General features: G+C 35.6%; 1 protein-coding gene across 3 annotated transcripts in view; it reads right to left on the reverse strand.

Moving 5' to 3' along the window:
• AQR (aquarius intron-binding spliceosomal factor) overlaps window positions 1-22238 on the reverse strand; it is a 117373-nt gene that overhangs the window by 29330 nt on the left and 65805 nt on the right. For all 3 annotated transcript variants that reach the window (XR_003731182.2, XM_015141813.3, XM_077939087.1), the window contains exons 20-27: window positions 19764-20005; window positions 16959-17105; window positions 16300-16369; window positions 13111-13221; window positions 9651-9760; window positions 5910-6045; window positions 3905-4114; window positions 1792-1929 (exon numbers count right to left, since the gene is read on the reverse strand). Coding sequence is in view for 2 of the 3 variants with exons in the window: in XM_015141813.3 (XP_014997299.3) it covers window positions 1792-1929; window positions 3905-4114; window positions 5910-6045; window positions 9651-9760; window positions 13111-13221; window positions 16300-16369; window positions 16959-17105; window positions 19764-20005 (1164 nt within the window). In the remaining variant the exon portion in view is untranslated. The remainder of the gene's footprint in view (window positions 1-1791; window positions 1930-3904; window positions 4115-5909; window positions 6046-9650; window positions 9761-13110; window positions 13222-16299; window positions 16370-16958; window positions 17106-19763; window positions 20006-22238) is intronic.

Consider the following 22238-nt stretch of genomic DNA (forward strand, 5'->3'; position numbering starts at 1 on the left):
TTATGACATAACTATATCGGAAGCATTAAGGAAGGAAAGGTACATGCACACGTGCATGAATGTGTATCTATTTGTCCTTTGGGTCAGCACAGAATCAAAAGACAATGCCTAAAATGGAAATTTACCATTCTTGACTGATACAGATGAAAAGGATAAAATACAGAGTTGAAGGAATGGATAAATGGGACGGATGAGCGGAGTGGGGGACTGCCTTTTTTTGTTAAGCAGACCTACAAGGTTTTTAAAACTCTTAAGTGTGATAAAAATAAAACTTTGAAATCAAAAATATAGAAAACCTATTAGCACTCATGCTAACTATCCTTTGACGTGTAGCATGATTTAAATGTAGAAAATGACTACTGAAAATTTGATAAGTAGTACTTTTTTAGAACACATGCAAAAGCTCCATGAAAGCAAAAAAAATGTTAATTATGGTTGCATTATTTTCCCTTGTTATTAAGCTATGATTTAATATCAAAGTATATGTTATATATCAGCTCCAAGAACAAAATATTCAGGTTAAAAATTCTCACTAATAATTTGCAAAAGGGTAAGTTCACATCACTAGGGTATGTTCACACTACTTTTTAATAAATTGTTGTATTTGTCCCACCTTGCAGCTGAGGAACCTTGCGTCCAAGATAACAATTTCATCACCTTGAATTTATTTATCTTTCAGTGAGCTCACAACATTTAAAAATTGTCAGTTACTTTAATCAGCAAATGAATTACTAATTTTTACTTCAAGCCCATATACAGAACTCTGTTTTAAACAACATATAAACCAGTTGCAGGAAAGTTAAATGACTGTATTAAAATCTAAGTTCTGATCAGTATCACTAGCAAAGTCAAAAAATTTGCAAATTCAAATTTACTGCTCAATCATTACATTCTACTTCAAATGAGTCACAGATTAACAGGCTATCATGTCCTCCTCCTGTTTTTAATTAATATCTTATTTTGCAGTCTAAATAAGAGTATTCCATATCCTCATATGAAAGGCTTTTCATTTGCTAAGTACACAAATAACTGGAATGGTTGTATGTTTAACATGTGAATAATCTAAGCATATAGATGTTTCATAGATGAAAACCACTTTGGTTTTTGTTTGTTTGTTTTTGTTTTGAGATGGATTCTCACTCTGTCATCCAGGCTGGAGTGCAGGGGCGCAATCTCGGCTCACTGCAACCTCTGCATCCTGGGTTCAAGCGATTCTCTTGCCTCAGCCTCCCGAGGATTACAGGCACATACCACCATGCTCGGCTAAATTTTTGTAATTTTAATAGAGACAGGGTTTCACCATACTGGCCAGGCTGGTCTCAAACTCCTGACCTCAAGTGATCTGCCTACCTTGGCCTCCCAAAGTGCTGGGATTACAGGCGTGAGCCACCACACCTGCCTGAAAACCATTTTGAAATGTTCTTTTTATAGCTTTTATTTCTGTTTGGAGATATTTTTATTATTACTATTTTTGTAATTAGGTGAATTTTAGGTTTTTTTCCATAAGCTTTATTTGGAGATTTTTAAATAAGTGATATTCAGTAAAAATAAAACCTTAACAAGTATGAGAATTTGGTCAGACAACCATATCGTTATAATGTTACCTAATGGACAAATTACTAATAACTAGATTTAGAAAAATTAGATTCAGAGTTCACTAATCATGTAAACATGGGATATTATCATTCACTTGTAACAGAAACATTTTAAGGTAATTATAAATACAAACTTCAATAAGAAGTGAGCCAATCTCTGATAATCTTTAAAAAAAAAAATAACATAAGTCTTTACCTTGAAACCTAACTTGACCAAGTCATGTCGTTTTAAGGCAGCATGAGTACAGGTCATAGCAATAATTTTGGCTTCTTTCACTAGAAGGTATTTAGATCTGTCCAGTCCACTTCGAAGCAATTCAGAGGCTCTGAATTCCTATGGAAATGAGGAGCAATGAAAGATAATTTCAGGAAAATGGAGTTTTGCACATAACTATACAATCCAATCAGACTTAATTCCTGAGAAATTAACATACATATATTATAAACTAAGCCTAATGAATTATAATTCTGTTCATTATGATTTGGGTACTAATTGAGTTCAAATAGTAGCTGAAATAAAAGTTATAATTCAAACTTTTTTGTATGTAAGGTAAAATATGTACAACATAAACAAGAATACTGAATAAAATTCAATGATCCTTGTACCTGTATCACTCAACGTCCCTCCAGGAAAATAGAAACGATTTCAAGTACTCATATCAAAGGAAATTTTAGCAAGAAACTGGTTATACAAGTGATAGAGGAACTATAAAGGTAATGTAACTTAGAAATTACAGACAGCAGCAGTCACCATTATCCCTAGACTAGAAAGAATAAAGGTAGGAAGTGGTATTATCAGAGCCCAGGGACTGTAGTCACACAAAAAAGCTGGAACCCCAAGTTTTTCCAGGAGAAACTGGAGTCATGAAAGAAGTGGAACCCAAGGTAGAGGGAAATGATGAACAAATACCTTGGCACTCTCTCATTGGCTATACTAAGCAAGAAGTCAGCTGACATAGGAAGCTGGGAAATTAAACCTGCAAGGGTAAGTCAGAACATCAACCATGGCAGAGGATCCCCAACAGAGCAGAAAAGGGTATGGACAATAGATGGATATGAGGGGCAAACAAGTCAAACCAGAGTACCCAATGTCAAGTTTCATAAAATCTGAGCCTTACCAATACTTCTTTCAAACTTTTTTTTTTTAACATTTTTTTTGTTTTTTAAATAATTAAAATATTACAAATATAGGTGAGGTACCCTGTATAACCTTCTGCCTACTCCCTCCCAATGCAGCTATTATTATGAATTGAGTATGTTTTTATCCTTTCACTTTGTGTTTATCTAACCATAAACATAATACATTTATTATTCTGTACTTACCATCCAGCCACCTAACCATATACATTTCAATATTTACTGAACGTATACTACGTGCCTGATACAGTTCTAGGAAGTGGGTATATAATCACATCTAAAAGACACAAAGACAAGAAACAATGTCCCTGATTTTTCTACCTTTCTACCTGAAAATTTAATCCTAAATTTTCTTACTGAGGAATCTGAGCCTGAATGTGATCCCTTTATAGGACCGCTGTAGTTTTTCAATGATGTTTGCTATCTATTTTTGCAATGATGATTCTGCAGTGATGTGGCAAAAACTAGGAGACATATCCAGGGGGTGCTGGGTTCCAGATATACTCTCTGTTCCCATTGTGTAGCTATGACTCATTTCACTTTAATAATCAGAATCAATCATCCTGGTTACTACAGCAACCCCACCATCTTACTGATCAAGAGGCATACAGGACTTAGAATAGCCACATGGCAGTCTCAAATTCCAATTCAAAGAAGCATTATTGAATTTCTTGATGGAAGCATTCCTTTCTCAAAAATACTAAGACCTTTACATCAGGAAAGCCAGAATAAAGATCCAATTTATATCTTACTTAAAATTAACAATCTAATTTCTAAGATTTGAATATTTCAGGCCGGGTGTGGTGGCTCACACCTGTAATCCCAGCACTTTGGGAGGCAGAGGCAAGCAGGTAACTTGAGGTCAGGAGTTCGAGAACAGACTGGCCAACATGGTGAAACCCTGTCTCTACTAAAAACACAAAAATTAGCTGGGCAAGGTGGTGTACACCTGTAATCCCAGCTGCTCAGGAGGCTGAGGCAGAAGAATCACCTGAACCTGGAAGGTGGAGGTTGCAGTGAGTCAAGCTCGTGCCACTGCACTCCAGCCTGGGCAACAGGACAAGATTCCGTCTCAAAAAAAAAAAAAAAAAAAAAGTTTTGAATATTTCACATTTACTTAAAAAAAAAAAAATTAAAAACCATTATAGTTCAGAGAACTAGAGAATCCTTACCTCAAGCTGAGTAAAGATTTTCTTAATATGCCTGAAACATCCTTCGGCAATTTCCATGTCTTCTTCGTAAGATCTTCCTTTAAAAATAGGTTGAGGAGCATTTGCAAAGTATTCATGGAAAGGGAAGAAAGTGGAGACTTCTGTAACATCTGGCAATGTACTACCTTTATTTTTCACTTTGCTGATATACTCTTCCCAACGAGACATTACCTGTAGAAAAAAGGACTTGAGGTTAACTGCCACCTAATTATGATGTTTTAAAGCATAAAATAAATAAACCTTATAAAAACAAGATCTGCTACGTGGAAAAAAAAAAAAAGAAAGAAAGAAACTCAGTTTTTGATCCAATGTAAGTATTCTTCATTCCTGTGACTGACAGATTGCTCTTCTGTTGTAAAAGTAACCTTGTCTTTGGAGAAAAAAAGGCTCCTTAATAACAAATTTCTACAAACTGGAAAGAGCCTCAACGTCATCATATGGAACTCTAACTCAGACAGTTCAGATTCTCCATGAAACTCAAGATAGTTTACTACTAATACTTAAAAGAAATGTAAAGGAAAGAAAGCTCTCTGGATAAAGAAATTTCTCATTTTTTTCATCTCTGTTTCTCTCCATATATGGTAAGTTCAGTTTTAGCAGCTTTTTAATCAATTTGGCACTTGTCAACCCTTCTCCCAGATTTTTAGAACATTTATAAAGAACGTGTGGTTAAGCTGAGTGCATATTTGAAAGCTTATGACTTTTGTGATTATAGTTCAATTACTTTGTATAATGTTAGCTATGCCTCTACCAGCCATTTACTGTGTAACCTCAATTTCTGTAACTCTCCCAGGTATTTTTCTGTTATAATTTCAGTATTTCACAAAAGTGTAGTCCTTAGGCAAAACATCTGAGGAGCTAAATAAAAATGTGGATTCCTGGATTCCACCTCTATTGAATGAGAAGCTATAGGAACAAGGGCTAGGGAATTTAACTCATGAACAACTTTCCTGATATGATTCTTAAATGTTGAAAATTGCCAATTTACACTGTGAAGCCTCAAGTTCATTTTTCCCAAATTTATTACATAAACCTTCATAATTTATAGGTTATTTTTCCCACTTTTAAACATTGTTTTCACTGAAAGCCAAGTAATTTTCTGTGTCAAAAAAGCATTTAAACATGATCTTTACTACTTTATGCAAATCCTAAACAGTCTTGAATCTCATGTAGGCTGTATTATGTATTTTCCCTGAGTCACAAGAAACCATGAAAGTTACTCATTTTGAATGGACTTAACTGCTTTGTGATATCCACTTACAATAAGCTTACAATATTATAATTTATATCTAAAATATATAATTGGCATTAAAACAAAGAGAACAAATAGTTATACAAAAATCTTCATTATCCAATTATGTCCTAGTCCATTTAAAATTATTAGTAATCTAATCGACTATTAAAGTTTAGTTTTATTCACTTTATTTGGCTATTTCTCATTGGTTTGCATGCTTCCAAAATTAACTCTAACAAAAGTAAAAGTACACCTTTTTTTTGAGGTCAGAAGCCTTTAACTTCAAGACCCACTGTGCAATTAGTTGTAAGACATAATTTATTTCTGGAAATTTGAAAGAAGAATGTTTTCCTTCATTAGTTGATTAATGTATACAATAAAAGTTAATTATACTTTGTTGCCACTGGGTAGCTAGAATATTTATTTAGTTGTATTTCTATAGTAAAAAAAGAAAAAAGAGTAACCAGAACTTTGTCAACAGAAAGAAAAAAATGTAAAAATTAGCAACACTGGTCTTTCACAGAATGAGTCATCAAGCAAAGTTATTTAGCAAAGAAAATGGAAGATAATACAAAATACACTTAACATTCATAAATAAAGCTTTTGCAATACCATATATTCTAATCTACTCAAAAAAATAAGCTTTCATGAAGGATCACAAGAACTCATTCCAGCTTCCAATTGGGGTTCATATTATGATGAAGTATGATTCAAAAACCCTTAATATCTTACCTGGTATAAGAAGAAATAGCCTGCAGTTTCACAGGTATATGAGGCATCTCCTGGAACCCCTAGACTCTTTTGCAATCGTTTGACTTCTTCTAAAAGTTCTATTCTTCGAGCCAGAACATAATTAACTCTTCCATACCTAGACATTTCAATTAGGTAAAATGGCAAAACTGTAATAAAGAGACTTTGAAGGAAACAATCAGCAAAATTCAAGAAAATCATAATAGCAAAAAAGGGGAGAAAAAAATAGAAGATATGGCTTCTATTCAACTACTGATGGTAGTTCTCGGGTTACTTTACTCTAAAAGCTACTTAGAGTAGGCCGGGCACGGTGGCTCATGCCTGTAATCCCAGCACTTTGGGAGGCCGAGGCGGGCGGATCATGAGGTCAGGAGATCGAGACCATCATGGCTAATATGGTGAAACCCTGTCTCTACTAAAAATACAAAAAAATCAGCCGGGTGTGGTGGCACACGCCTGTAGTCCCAGCTACTTGGGAGGTTGAGACAGAAGAATGGCATGATCCAGGGAGGTAGAGCTTGCAATGAGCTGAGACTGTGCCACTGCACTCCATCCTGGGCGACAGAGCAAGATGCTGTCTCAAAAAAAAACAAAAAAAACAAAAAACAAACAAACAAAAAAACTACTTGGAGTATACTCTATGGACCAGCATTGATCTGCAAGGGTGTTTCTGGTCTAGGAGAAGGGAAAACCAATTACATCACTAAATACACCATTTAGTTCAGCTCTCCATGTTTCTTCTCACAATAAGACACTTTCATAAAGAAAGCAGGACGGTTCATCTGGTGCTAGTTTATTTCATCACAGACCAATAACATATAAGTTCATAAACTGGCTGCTTCAAACAGCACTGTTTTACACTATATAATAGTAGATTAGATCTAAAGGCTTTGAAAAGTAATTTTAAATGTATTTGATTATCTCTGTCATCTACATATCCCAATACATAGCTTGGCACCCAAACCTAGCAGGTTCATAATGTTTGCTGAATGAGTAAGAAAACTGAAGTTTGGAGAGCACCTCATCCAAAAACACACAGTTAGGGAAGAAAGTAGTGGAACCAGAATTAGATCCCAAATTCTATGCACATTCTTTTCACAACAACACAACAACAAAGGGTCTCCTATAACCCTTTAGTACTTAAAATAAGACTAAACGAATTTAATCAGTCACTGTTTTTCCCAAGTTTAAAGACTCAACAAAAGAAGTCATGTTCCTAGCTGTATGTAGTTCAGAGATTCACATTTGAGGTAGCAAGGGATGATTAAGAATAAAAAAAAGTTCTAAAACATGATCTATGTTTTGAAGAATTTTTCAACTTGGAAGGATATAAACATTATGGTAGATAAAACTTTTTTCTGTTTGCTTATGTGTAGTTTAAACTTTTATCTACAATGAACACTTTGTTAATGACAAAAAAATCAGGAATGCTTATAGACTCTCTTAATAAAATGCCAAAATTCTTGTGAAGTAATGTTAAACTTAAAAAGCAATAGACAGGCCCGGGCACAGTGGCTCATGCCTGTAATCCCAGCACTTTGGGAGGCCGAGGCAGGCAGATCACTTGAGGTCAGGAGTTCAAGACTACCCTGGCCAACATGGCAAAAACCCGTCTCTACTAAAAATACAAAAACTAGTCGGTTGTGGTGGTGGGCGCCTGTAATCCCAGCTACTTGGGAGGCTGGGGCACAAGAATCCCTTGAACCCAGGAGGCAGAGGTTACAGTGAACTGAGATCACACCACTACACTCCAGCCTGGGTGACAGAGTGAGACTCTGTCTCAAAAAAAATAAAATAAATAAATACATAAAAGCAATATACAGTACAATTAAACTCTATGTACCGTCTGCTCAATTAGTACATTATTACACTTGAAAGATAAAGACTTAATTATTTTTAAAAAGCAACATAAGGCTGGGCACAGTGGCACACACCTATCATCCTAGCACTTTGGGAGGCCAAGACGGATGGATTGCCTGAGCTGAGGAGTTCAAGACCAGCCTGGGCAGCATGGTGAAACCTCATCTCTACCAAAATACAAAAAAATCAGCCGGGCGTGGTGGCGGGTACCTGTAATCCCAGCTACTCAGGAGGCTGAGGCAGAAGAACTGCTTGAACCCAGGAAGCAGAGGTTGCAGTGAGCTGAGACGGTGCCACTGCACTCCAGTCTGGGCAACAAAGTGAAACTCCGTCTCAAAAAAAAAAAAAAAAAAAAGCAACATAAAAATTACAAATAACAGTATTACAGAAAAAGACTAGCAAAAAGTTGTTTTAGGATAGTATAACTATGGATAACCACTCCTCTACAACTTCACCAGATTTTGCAATTTTTTCTTCAGAGAAAGTGATATTACTTTTATTGTGAAACAACAGTTATGATTTTTCTTTTTAATTGTAAGAAAGAAAGAATATGTCCAATCAAATATGCAAACTAGCAATATCTAGGTTATGTGTCAGAAGAAAAAAGTATATTTTCTTCTAACAAATTTGGTGGTACCTGAAATCATCGTAAAAATTCTACCCCATTCTAATATTCTTTAAAAACTATAAATTCTACTTCAATATAATTGTAATTATAGTCAAACATTCTATTAGCACCGTCATGTTCACTGAATTCTGAATTATTAGATTTTAGAATCTAACCTACCTTTGTAAGTTGGCTTTAAAATGATGAAATGCTTATGGGATTAATTCAAAAGTATTACTGGATAATCTGAAAATAAGAATATAGAGCCCTAAATAACCTACGACATGTTGTTCTTTGCCCTCTGCGACATAGTGACTTTTTAGAAGCTAAGTGTTTGGTAAGCTCTATAACATAAGAACTCAAAATAGATGCACATAATAATTTAAAACTCTTTTAATGTCTATGATCGATTTGTCAAAGATCATGTTTAACAGCCAAAGGCCACATTAAATAAGTCCAGCTGTTAATTGTGATTATCTAAAATTGGGCTTTAAAAATTGACTTAAATATAAACAAATTGAGACATTATAAAACAACTTTGAAGGAAAAAAATTAAAATACTAATGGCAGAAGAAACCTGACTTGTAAAGTTTTAGTCAATTTACAGTATGTAATATCAAACATAAAGTCCAGCCAAACTGGCAATAAGTATCTGAAGTTATACTTATAACCCCAAATCTTATGTTATCATTAATCATTAATTTGCATTTCTTTTTCTTTTTTTTGAGACAGAGTCTCGCTCTCGCTCTGTCGCCAGGCTGGAGTGCAACAGCGCAATCTCGGCTCACGGCAACCTCTGCCTGCCGGGCTCCAGCTATTCGCCTGCGTCAGCCTCTGGTAATTTCTATTTCAATAAATAAATCAACCTCTTAACTGGCATCTAAAATATATGCAAATTAAATACCTGAATAAGATGTGAGAAAGGAACCATTTAAAGTTGTACAGGTTTGAATTGGTAACGTTAAAAATTACCTCAATAAATAGAAAGCAAAAGGCAATCTGTAATTTTAAAAAGATTAACAAGATCATTCTCTTCATTAATATAATTATATGTTTGAAGACAAAATGGCATAAACATATACAATTGGAACTGAGGGACATCATGACCAGATTTCTAGGTCAACATACAGTCTTAGTAAGTTACATTAGAACCTTTTAGAATTAAGTTTGAGTATTCATTGCTCTCTTCTTCTTTAATATAATAAAAGAAATAAAAGGAAAATAAAAAATCCTTTTTTACACTCCCATTTGCCCACCTGCTGAAATCTTTCTCTGTCTCCAGCTCTTCTTCTCCATGACCAAGACGCAGTAGGTGACGCTCATCGATGTCTAATGCCATGATTTTCTCAAACAACTGGTTAAGAGCCTAGAGAATAAAGCAAGAAGGGTGTTGACACCTTTAAATGCAGCAAAAACTAGCATTTAGAAAGAATCAAAGTTGAAACACAGAAGGAAATCCGCCTTATATTAGGCCATTTATAATTTAATCAAATAATATTTATATTGATTTCTGATATTGCCATCTATGTCTATTTGGCTGTATGGATAACTAGAAAACATAAAACCACCCACCCATTAAACATCTGCTTTTAATTTACAAAACAAGAAAGGCATTGACTCAGATGCTATTTCTTCTAAGTTGTAACAATTCCTAAAATAAACAACCACACTGAGCTTCATTTCATTCAACAGCATTTCCTTGGGTTGCAGAGAACTGAAAAAGTTTTTGCAGTTGGAGAAAGACAGTAAGAAGGCAGTGAGTGCGTAGGTAGAATACATTTAAGAGGACCAGAAGGTGGAAACGTAAATTGCATCTTTTTCAAATCTTAGTCTGAAAGTCTAATGTTCTCAATATAATAAAGAGCAGAGCACTCATTCATTGCAAACTATTTATGAAAGTCATTTAAAAGTCACTACTTTCTATCTATGAAATGTTCATAATTAGGGTTCCCTCGAATCCTAGTATTCATTATCTGAACTTCTGCAGTTACAAGGTTTTACAGAAAGGCAAAAGTTTCATAGTATGGAAAGATTCACTAATTAAGGTATTATTTAAAAATGAGCTGCCATTCAAATCTCTCTCCTCACTTATCACTAGTCCAACCCTGCCTGTGAAGTCAACATCCAGTCTTATAAACACCTAGGTTATATAATGTAGATACAGATATCCTTTACCATCAAAATTCCAGCAATCTGAGCTCTGAAACTGAAGAGATTTAACTAACTTTTCAGAAAAATCCCCCACTATCCAAACTCTTGATACTCATCATCCAAAACTCAGCACCCAACAGAGCAGATTACATGGTGTTACTCACTATCCAAACCTTCACTATTCAAACTCAAGAACCACACAGATTTAGAGTAAAAGTAAAAACAAAAAAACAAAAAACAAAAACCCCACAAACTTGCACACTATTATCCCAAAAAAACGACATGATTTCATTGTGAATTAGAGTGATTTTGGAAAACTACTTGAATTATACATGCAAATGAAGATCTGGCACACAAAACAGTTAACTGAAGGAAAACAATCAATTTGATGGGCATCAAGGGAAATGATTTGAATTTCAAAAAACGAAGGCAGGTGTTTAGCAAGCAGAGAATTATGTGTCTATTTTTGCAAATTAATCTTTTCAATGACTGTGCTATACAAATCAATCATAAAGTAGAGGATAACTGTAGAAAGCCGTATCAAGGTATGACAAAACAGTAAAAAATATGTTAAAACAACACATGAATTATTCTTTGTTCATTCTAAGAATTTACAATAGGCATATTACAGAACAAATTTTATAAACAGAAGAAAAAAAACTTCTTTTCATAATTTCTTTTATCAAGACAAAGTCCAAATTGATCCCCCTTCAACTCCCACAAATTCGGTATATTGGATGTGTTATGTCCAATATATTATTATGTAATATGTTATATAATTATGTATAACATATATTCAGTATATTGGATAAGTTTAGTACTTATAAACTTCAAAATATATAAAAATGTCAGGCAAATGAACTGAATAGTATTATTTTTAAAACCTTATAAATTAAAAGTTAATGATCACCAGAATAACTGATATTTGGCATTCCAATAACACTTGTTTTCGGAATGCTTCTGTGTATACCAATTCTTTCTAAGACTGGTCAACTGAAGTCACCACTGTTAACATAAACTCCGAGAAAAAACTTTCAGAGGTTTTGACTACCATGCAAATTTCATAATGTGCTTCAGGATGTTCTCAGAGTTGCCTGTCTCATTTTATACCAGATCTAATAAATGTTACTTGTTCTTCCCTCATTTCTGACAGCTTGAGAATGACTAACGTAGAATACAGTCCCTTCATGTAATACAGGTGTACATTTCACATGAATTTGAAATTTAATCCAGTATCAATGCACTTTAGACCTTAGTCTTTCAGGAATATTCATTCTACTAAATGAAGAAAAATGCTCCCAATAAGAGTTAATGCTTATAATCTCAAAGTAAAAGTTCTAGTTTAGTGTAGAAGAAAGGAAAAAATGGCAATTTAATTTAATCCAAATATCTAACCATATATCCAAATATAGTCTTAGCTTTTTCATGTTAACGACCCTCTCCAGTAGAAATAAAAGATTGTTTTTATATATCTCTCAGTGTTGTCTCATTATAAGCAGTGATAATCCATGAGTAGCTCAAAAGCAGATACTCCTCAACTTACAATGGGGTTACATTCCAATAAACCTATCAAAAGTTGAAAATCTCCTAAGTTGAAAATACATTTAACACACCTAACCTACTGAACACCACAGCTTAGCCTAGCCTATGTAAAACATACTCAGAACACATATATTAGCCTATACCTGGGCAAAATCATCTAACACAGTGTGCCTATTTTATACTGAAATGTTGACTATCTCATATAATATATTAAATAGTGAAATAAGAATGACAAACAGAATGGTTGTATGGGTACCTGAAGTACAATTTCTGCTGAATTCATATTGCTTTCACACCACCATAAAGTCAAAATATTATAGGTCAGAATAAAAGTCAAACCAAAAGTCAGGAACCATCTGTACCAATTAGCCTTTACCGGTATTCTGTAGTACCCATGATCAGATTTTCATACAAGGAGAAATCATCTATTAATACATTCATTTCATGAATCCCCTGCTCCTTCCTTGTTAGGAACAAGTGCTCAATACCGCAAGGAAGAACCAGCACTCAGACAAAAAGTTTTCTCAGCAAGGCAATTTACTTCTGCAGGTGGGTGCTACCTGCATCAGTCACATTCACAAGAGCACACCGAACAAAGGAGAGAAGTGTTTTTACTCCTAACGCAACCCCTGTATCTGTGTCCTTTCCCCATTGGCTGGAGTAAGACTGCACAATCTAAACTACCCTGATTGGCTAAAACTTAAGCTTTTCTAAATATGGTCACCGTGTGACGGGGAAGCAAGGGAGACGAGGGGGTCCTCGTGGGACCTAGGAGCTAATGCATTCCCAAATAAGGGAGAGAATGTGAGCCACAAACCGGCTGAGACTTAGGCATGCCAGAATATGTTAGGGAACAGGTAGGCCAGGCTCAGAAAAATGGAGAACAAAGAATGAAGAAACCAGATTTCTTGAAGAGGAACTTATTGTGTCCCACCCTTACCTCCCCCTCAACCCGTAACCTGTATGCACACATGCATGCGCACACACACACACACACACACACACAAATACAGAGTCATTTACCTGATTGGAATGAGTAACAATTAGAGTCCTCTGTTCTGGGAAATTGTGGTAGATGTTAGATATGATCTGAACTGCCACATCTGTTTTGCCTGTACCAGGTGGGCCCACAACCTAAAAAGAAGATGAACTTATAGTAAACTACTAAGTCATCACAGTTATCACACATTGTTAGAAAATGTGAAGTACAGACCTGAAAGATAAAATTAACAAATTCAGTAGATGGGCCCAAAAACAAAATGAACAGGATAAAGGAAGAATTGGTGAACTTTGAGATAGATCAGTAAGCTACACAACCTGAATAACAGAAAAAAAGATTGAAAAAAAATAGAGACCCAAGAATCTATAGAACAACATTAACAAGTCTAACACTCATGTCAACAAATTCTAAGAAGGAGAGGAAAAAGAGTATGGCATAGACAAAATTTTCGAAAAATCATGGCTGAAAATTTCCTAAATATGGCAAAAGACATAAATCTACAGATTCAAGCAGCTCAGTGAACCCCAAGAGAATAACCCCAAAGAAATCCAAGCTCAGATATACCAAAATTAAATGGTTAAAAACAAAAAGCAAAGAAAAAGAATCCCCATAGCAACCAGAGAAAAATGATACATTATATATAACAAAAAGATATTTAAAATGACTTTGGATTTGTCATCAGAAAACATGGAAATCAGAAGAAGTGTAATAACACTTAAAGTGCTAAAAGGAAGAACTATCAACCCACAATTCTATGTCGAGGTGAAATATCTTTTATGAAGATGAATTAGAGACATTCTTGCATGAAGAAAAACAAAACTAACTCATATCTAGTAGACATGTTATAAAAAGTGGTTTAAAAAAAAAAAAAGTTCTTCAGACAGAAAGAAAATGCTACCAGAGGAAACTTGGAATATCAGGAATATAGAATAAATGGCAAATATAGTAAGAGGCTATTTTTTCCTCTAGAGTTCTTTAAAATACGTATACAGGTGAAACCAAAAATTCTAATACTACCTGATGGTATCTTAATGTATTTAGATGTAACACACAAAACAACTACAATATAAAAGGGGAAGGAAGGTAAAGGAATCTTTATGGGAGTAAGTATTTGCCATTCAACCTGAAGTGACATAATACTGATTGTAAGTAGGCTTTGAAAAGTTAAGTATGTTGCAAATTCCTAGAGCAGCCACTAAGAAAACACTACACCCAAAAATATAATGAAAGAATATGATAGGCCAGGCGCAGTGGCTCACATCTGTAATCTCAGCACTTTGGGAGGCTGAGAGAGGCAGATCACTCGAGGCCAGGAGTTCAAGACCAGCCTGGCCAACATAGTGAAAACCAATTCTCTACTAAAAATACAAAAATATCAGCTGGCCGTGGTGGTGCACACCTGTAATCCCAGCTACTCAGGTGGCTGAGGCACAAGAATCATTTGAACCTGAGAAAGCAGAGGTTGCAGTGAGGTAGGATGGTGGCACTACACTTCAGCCTGGGCTACAAAGTGAGACTGTCTCAAAAAAAAAAAACCGAAAAAAAAAAATATAATAAATAAAAACATAATACTCAAATAACACAATGGAAAGCAGGAAAAGGGAAACAGAAGAATACAAAATAAAGGGAACAAATAGAAAATAAATAAAAAATGATAGGCCTAAATCCAAATGTGTCCATTAATTTGCATTAAATGTGAATAATCTAAACACCAAGTTAAAAGACAGAGACTCTCAGAATGGATAAAGCAACATACCTAAAGTATATGCTGTTTATAAGAAACTCACCTCAAATATAACGACAAATAGAAGTAAAATGACAAAAAAAGAAATATCGTGCAAACACAACTTAAAAGAGAGCTGCAGTAACAATATTAATATCAGACAAAGTAGACTTCAGAGCCAAGAAAACTTCCAACAATGAAGACAGACACTACATAATAATAAATGGGGCCAATTCACCATGACAACATAACAGCCTTAAAGGTGTGAAGCACTTATCCATGAAGCTTCAAAATACATTAAGCAAAAATTGACAGACCTAAAGGAGAAACAGACAAATTCATAATTATAGTGAGAGACTTCAATAGTCTGCTTTCAGTAATCGACAAAACAACAGACAGAAAATCAGCAATGATAGAGAAAAATTAAATAATAACATCAATGAAATGGATCTAATTGACATTTATAGGACAACCCACTCCAAAACAACAGAATACACATTATTTTCAAGTGCACATGAAATAGTCACCAAGAGAGATCATATGCTGGGCCATAAAACAAATTTTAACAAATTTAAAAAGCAAAAACCAAAAAATTAAAATCATACAATATGTTCTCTGACCATAATAGACTTTGACCAGAAATCAGTAACTGGAAGATTACAGGGAAACCTCCAAATACTTAAAAATTAAACACACTTCTAAATCAGTTGTCAGCAGATTTTTTCTGTAAAGAGCCAGAGAGGAAGCATTTTCGGCTTTGCAGGCTAAGCAATCTGTGTTGCAAGTACTTATCTCTGCCATTGCAGCACAAAAATGGCTATAAGCAATGCAGAAAACAAATGGATGATATATTTGCTAATTATCCTAATTTGATCATTACACAATATATACAGTCATCAAAACATCACATCATACCCCATAAATATGCACAATTATGTCAATTAAAAATAAAACAAAACCATGTTCTAATAAAACTATGAACACTGAAGTGAGCAGCAAGATCTCTAAATGCATAAGAACCTACACTTGCTTATAAACACTTAAATTCAGTGGGGCTGCTGTACTTCAAATAGAACACATTCTAAAATCTGTTACTTACTTCTAGTCTTAATCTATGTTTAAAAAAAAAAAAAAAAAAAAAAGGTGTGGCTGGGTGCGGTGGCTCACGCCTGTAATCCCAATACTTTGGGAGGCCGAGGTGGGTGGATCACCTGAGGTCAGGAGTTCGAGACAAGACTGGCCAACATGGCAAAACCTTGCCTCTACTGAAAATACAAAAAATTAGCTGGGCTTGGTGGCGGGTGCCTGTAATCTCAGCTACTTGGGAGGCTGAGGCAGGAGAATCACAAGGCGAACCTGGGAGGCGGAGGGTGCAGTGAGCTAAGATCGCACTACTGCACCACTGCACTCCAGCGTGGGCAAAAAGAGCGAAACTGTGTCTCAGAAAACAAACAAACAAACAAACAAACAGGTATAACAACTATCTTACCATAGTCAGCCCAGGCTGCATTCCAGCACGGATGGCTTCTATCTGTGTATGAGTGAACTGAATCGTATTACTGCAAGTAAGAGTAAATAAAAAGTTGGTACAGATAAATGATACTTAGTATAATACAAATTTAGACACCAATGACCAGTGGTCTAAACATCTGCTCTGTATTTACCCCAGTTCTCTCAGTCTCTTCTGAATGACTCCCTTCCCCTCTACCCTCCAACACAGACAATTAAAATGGAATTATAGTTACTTTTCAGTACTTAGCCCATCTCAGACCTCATTTGGAGTGCCAAAGTTCTAGTTCCCATTCTAATACTAAATATAATTCCAACTTACTAGTTATGGAACACATGCATTAGGGCTACTGCTGTATGTAACACAGGCTCATGAAGTAAGAACCCTTTGCTCAAATTAAGGTAGCCCTCTAACATTTATTTGTCATAGTACCTGAAAATGTTTCTTTTTGAGATATTATGACTACAGAATGGCCTAAAATGTCAGTTATTCAGCTGACTGATAGAATAGAAAGAAAGGGGGTTCAGAAACAGGAGTTTTGTGGAGTTGTAAAAGAAACAAAATTTAAAAACATTCCTAATCCAGCTGCATTGACAAACTATTATCATTATTACAATTAGAATAGGTAGTAAAATTACCGTTTGGGTTGATTATAAGGATAAGGACCCCTATTAGGAATAACATGGGGCTCAACAATTAAGGTTTTTGCCTCCTCGGTGTCTTCATCTTCCACATCCGCATCTTTCCTTTTCTTCCCTTTTCCACTTCTTACTGGAAAAGTTATCCTACAAGACCAAAACTTTTGTTCATTTTTACAATTAACAAGGATTTACTGAGTACCTATCTGGTACATGACATTGTAGGCACAATAATCACAGGAGTAAGAAACATTTCTGGCTTAAAGGAACTCACTATCTGTATGTAAACTCTGAAAATGGTAGAGTTATAAGCACTAAAGTGTTGAGAGTTTTCAGATTTAAAAAAGTAATCCAGTTAATGGAGATTTAAGGGAGGATTTAAAGAAACATTAAATACTATGTCACGTGCATTGTAAAGTGTTTTATTCATTGTCCTTCATTTAATCAGAAAAAAAATTCATGGGACAGATGGCATCTAAGATGAGTCTCAAAGAATTTAGGCATTCAAAGACAGGAAGACGTTCCTGGAAGAAAGAAGCAACAGCAGAGGCCAAGTACAAGCAGCGTATTTCACCTGAACATAGAGGAAAAATAAGGCTGAAGAGACAGAAGCCTTGTTATGACAGGAACCTTGTAATGACACATCTAGAATATGAAGCTTTTAAGGCAGAGGGTCATAACCTGGGGTTAGGAGGTAACTCCCCACAGATACCTCAGGGAAGTCAATGAACTCCCTAAAATTGAACTAAAAAATTCATTCTCTATGTGTACTTTTTCCAGTTGCCTTTCACATTCTAAAAAACTAGATAACACCAAAGAATGCTAAGAGCCAATGAGGCTAAGTGGTCAGTACTCATTGTGGTAAGAAATAGGAGCAATCAGCTTTTTAGCTAGGCAGTGAATAGCTCTAGCAGTAAACCATGTAATGGATTCTAGTGAGGTGAGATATGGAGGAAAGATTTTGCTACCATAAAGACTGCTGAGGGCCTAAAGAGGGAGCAGTACAAATGGCACATGAAAAAACTATCCTTGGCAGGGAGCGTTAGCTCATGCTTGTGATCCCAGCACTTTGGGAGGCCGAGGCAGGGGGATCACGGGGTCAGGAGATCAAGACCATCCTGGCTAACACGGTGAAACCCTGTCTCTACTAAAAATACAAAAAAAAAGAAAATTAGCTGGGTGTGGTGGCAGGTGCCTTGTAGTCCCAGCCACTCGGGAGGCTGAGGCAGGAGAATGGCGTGAACCCAGGAGGCAGAGCTTGCAGTAAGCAGAAAGTGCACGCCACTGCACTCCAGCCTGGGCAACAGGCAGACAGACAACTATCCCCAAGGCGGAATCTCTGAGATATAGCAGGAGTTTTATGGGAGTAAAAAGATTCAAAAATAATGCTGAGATTTCAAGATGGCGGAGTAGAAAAATGTCTTTGCCAGAAATAGGATTAGGAAAGTATGGAAGACTAGGTTTGGTATATAAAGGATATGTGTACTTAACATGTAGAATTACTATTATTATTTTGAGATAGAGTCTTGCTCTGTCACCCAGGCTAGAGTGCAGTGGTGTGATCATAGCTCACTGCAGCCTCACACTCCTGGGTTCATGTGATCCTCTCACCTTAGCTTCCTGAGTAGCTGGGACTGCAGGCACATATCAAATCTTGCTAATTTTCATTTTTTTTATATAGAGATGAGGTCTCAGTTGCCTAGGGTGGTCTGGAATTCCTGGCCTCAAGCAATCCTCTCAACTTCACCTCCCAAAGTGTTGGGATTACAGGCATGAGCCACCAAACCTGGCCTATTATTTTATTTACATATATATATATATATATATTTTACTGTTTGGGTTGATTATATACATTATTATTTATATATATTTATATATATAAATATTTAACAATCAGTTGAAAGCTGTGTGTTTTCTAATTTGTAGCTAAGAAAGTAATCTGTGGGCTACCACCCATAGGTATCTATATGAAGGAATTCAGGGAGTAACAACCAATTATTTCAGGTGCTTTGTTCTGTTTTCACTTAAATTTTAAGACCAGAGCTAATTTAACATTAAATATGACTACTGTGAGTATTTATTTCATTTATTGAGAGATGAGTTCTTCCTCTGTCACCCAGGCTGGAGTACAGTGGCACAATCATAGCTTAATGCAGCCTTAAACTCCTGGGTTCAAGCAATCCTCCTGTCTCAGCCTCCTGAGTTCCTGAAATTACAGGTGTGTGCCACCATGCCCAGCTACGTTTTAAAATTTTTTTAGAGATGGGGGTCTCGCTATGTTGCCCAGGTTGGTTTTGAATTCCCAGCCTCAAGCTGTCCTCCTGCCTTAGCCTCCCAAGTCACTGGGATTACATGCATGAGCCATTGTGCCCAGCTATACTGTGAACATTTCAAATTTGTGAAAGCAAGCAAAGTTAAAAGAAAGAAAGATTTTTTCCCTAAAAACAAAGTTCAACATCCCACAGCTGTATTAGTTGAGAAACATACCAGACTATGCATAAATGCAAAGACATATTTTAGTCAAATGCTATAAATATATTTATATAGTTCTCTGCAGACAGTAAGTGTTTATTGATCCCTTATTAGGCATTAGGCTACTTTTATTGTGGTCTTAAAACAGCTTGTGCCCTAAGAAATAGATTCAAATATATTAAAGTTATCCCAGTGATTGCACGGTGAAGGTAGGGACTGCTGAAACAAAATTCAAACATAGTACTCAAAACTCACTTTAGCTAACAATCCTGATGGCATAACACACATTGACTACAGAATGCTGGAGAGGGGCATACCCAGTTCTGACTTTACCTGAAAGGGGGTATTTGTAGAGCAGGGTCTTCTACAGTTACTTTAACATTATGACCAGGGAAGCTGGCTTTTAAATGCTCAATGGAGAGAAATGTATCATTGAAATCAAGAGTGGCAATCTGATTGGGCATTTTTGAATAATGTGCGCTACTTGGGTCCCCATAACCTAAAATGATATCATGCAGCCAGTCAGGTACCACACAATCAGTATTCATCAGGTTCCGAATAGTCTCCAGCACAGCCTGTCAGTAAAAGGACAGAAAAAGATTGTGTCAGTGAGACAGCTCACACATTTGCACTTACTGGAATGCAGAGCTGGCTGCACTAATCCAGAATTCCTGAGTGTTTCAGAGCAAGAAGCTATTTTCCGCTGGCTGACAGGTGCTTGGCTAGACTGAATCAACAGCTATATTTTCAGCTGATACCACACACTGAGTTAAACAAAAGACCAAACTTAGCAAGAACAGTTTATCCATTAAGAGTTCACTTAAACAGAATGACATAAATAAATTTACCATTTGACTCCTATTGAGTAGGATGAAAACCAGACTCAGGTCGATACAGCAGTAAGAAAACAACATAGAACAAACCCTTAGAGAAAATACTTCCTCTCAGAAACTCCTGGAGGTTTTCCCTCTTTATACTCCACATAGTCCTTTAATGCTAAAATCACACACAACCAGAAGCACATTAATGTATGCTTCAATTGTGATGAAACCTCACAATTTAGAAAACTAAAATTAGCACTGTGAGAAGAAATAAAAAATAAAGTGAACAAAATCATAAAAATAAAGGAAATATCAAATAAAATTTCAGAAGGAAAGAATCAGGACTACAACAAAAGGTCATTATAGTAGTTAGCATATATACTGTCAAAAGTAATTCCAAAAAGCTAAGGGAAATTCTTAGACTTTCCAAAAATCATTTCAACAAAGTGATCTATCTCACATATAGAAATTTGGAGACTAGGCTATCAATTTCAAAGAATAAAATAACCAAACCGACAATTTTTAAATCATAACTATTATACAACTTTTAAAAATGATAAGATAGTATATGTTAATCACACCCTTAATCATGTTGCCTTGCTTTATGTTCTTACACTTAGACCTGAAATTCTCTTGTTCAGGTACTTGGTTATTTGTTTTAACCCTACTATCCCTACTATCATTTGTTTAATCCCTACTAAAATATAATTCCCACAAGAGGAGGGATCTAGACCAGTTTAAATATGGAACGGGTGAATGAATGAATACCCAAATGAGTATATTCACATAACAATGATGAGTAAGATCAGTGCTCTGCCCTCTAAGGAAATTACAGTTTTAGTGGCAAGATAAAATATGTCCTTAACTGTAACAAAAAGCAGCAGAATGTGGTAAACAGTAAAGAATGTTATAAAATACAATGGGAACAAAGTTCACAGTAAATGAGAGATGGATGCCGGGGACACTTAACATTAGGAAAGGTTTCATGGAGGAAAGTGGTATTTTTATTGAACTAAAGTAAAAGATTTGTGAAGGAGCTTTGATTTATTTCATCATGAATAGGAAGTCAAAGAAATGTTCTGAGAAGGAGAGTAAAATGATCAGTGTCACACAGTAGGGAAACATATGAAAAACAGGTGACTGGCTATGAGGAGACTCAAGGGTAGACAAAGAGGGGGCTATTATAACTGTCTAGGCAAAAAATAAAGTATCCAGATTAGCACAGGTTGTACAAACTGGAAAAGAGAAAAGGCAATAAATGAGCGATGCTACACAGGTACATAATGAAACACCAAAGACGCTAAAAGAGCATTCTTTTTTTCCTAAACATAGGCAAGTTAATCATTCCCCCTCTTTCTTGGATCAGAAACTAAATCCCTCCTTTGAACTTTCAGGACACTTTCATCCACAGTCTTTTTATGGCTTTTGATACCTTCTAACTGTTCATGGTAAGCATTTGTCTAGATTTCTAACTTCTCTAAAGGTGTAAGTTGTATCTGATTCATCTTCATAAGCTTCATTTTAGCACAATATCAGACTTACAGTAGGCACTAAATAAAAGTCAAACATATGAGTATAAGAAAATAATTTTTTAGTTTTCAGTAAAGTAACTGAGATTTATTTACTGAAAACTGATCAACTGTGACAGTCATAGGTACTATAAAACTTGGAAACTCTTAGATTTCTCCATCCTTTGTTCACTCAATAAATGTTTATTAAGAATATACTATATAATAGGCACAGTTCTAGGTGCTAAGGACACGCTGGAGAACAAAACAAAGACCCTGCCCTCATAGATTTGTTTGCTTCATTGCTTTCTAATGGAGAATTCAGATACATAACAAATGTATAATCATCAGTTACGATAAGGGCTCTGAGGAAAAATATAGGGAATAGGGTAGAGAATGATAAGAAGATGCTACTTTAGGTAAGGTTGCCAGGGAAGGCTTCTCTTAGGAGGTGACATTGAAAAAGAGTTGCCCATGTC

This window comes from Macaca mulatta, chromosome 7 (genome assembly GCF_049350105.2).
Source record: "Macaca mulatta isolate MMU2019108-1 chromosome 7, T2T-MMU8v2.0, whole genome shotgun sequence".
Lineage (NCBI taxonomy): Eukaryota > Metazoa > Chordata > Mammalia > Primates > Cercopithecidae > Macaca > Macaca mulatta.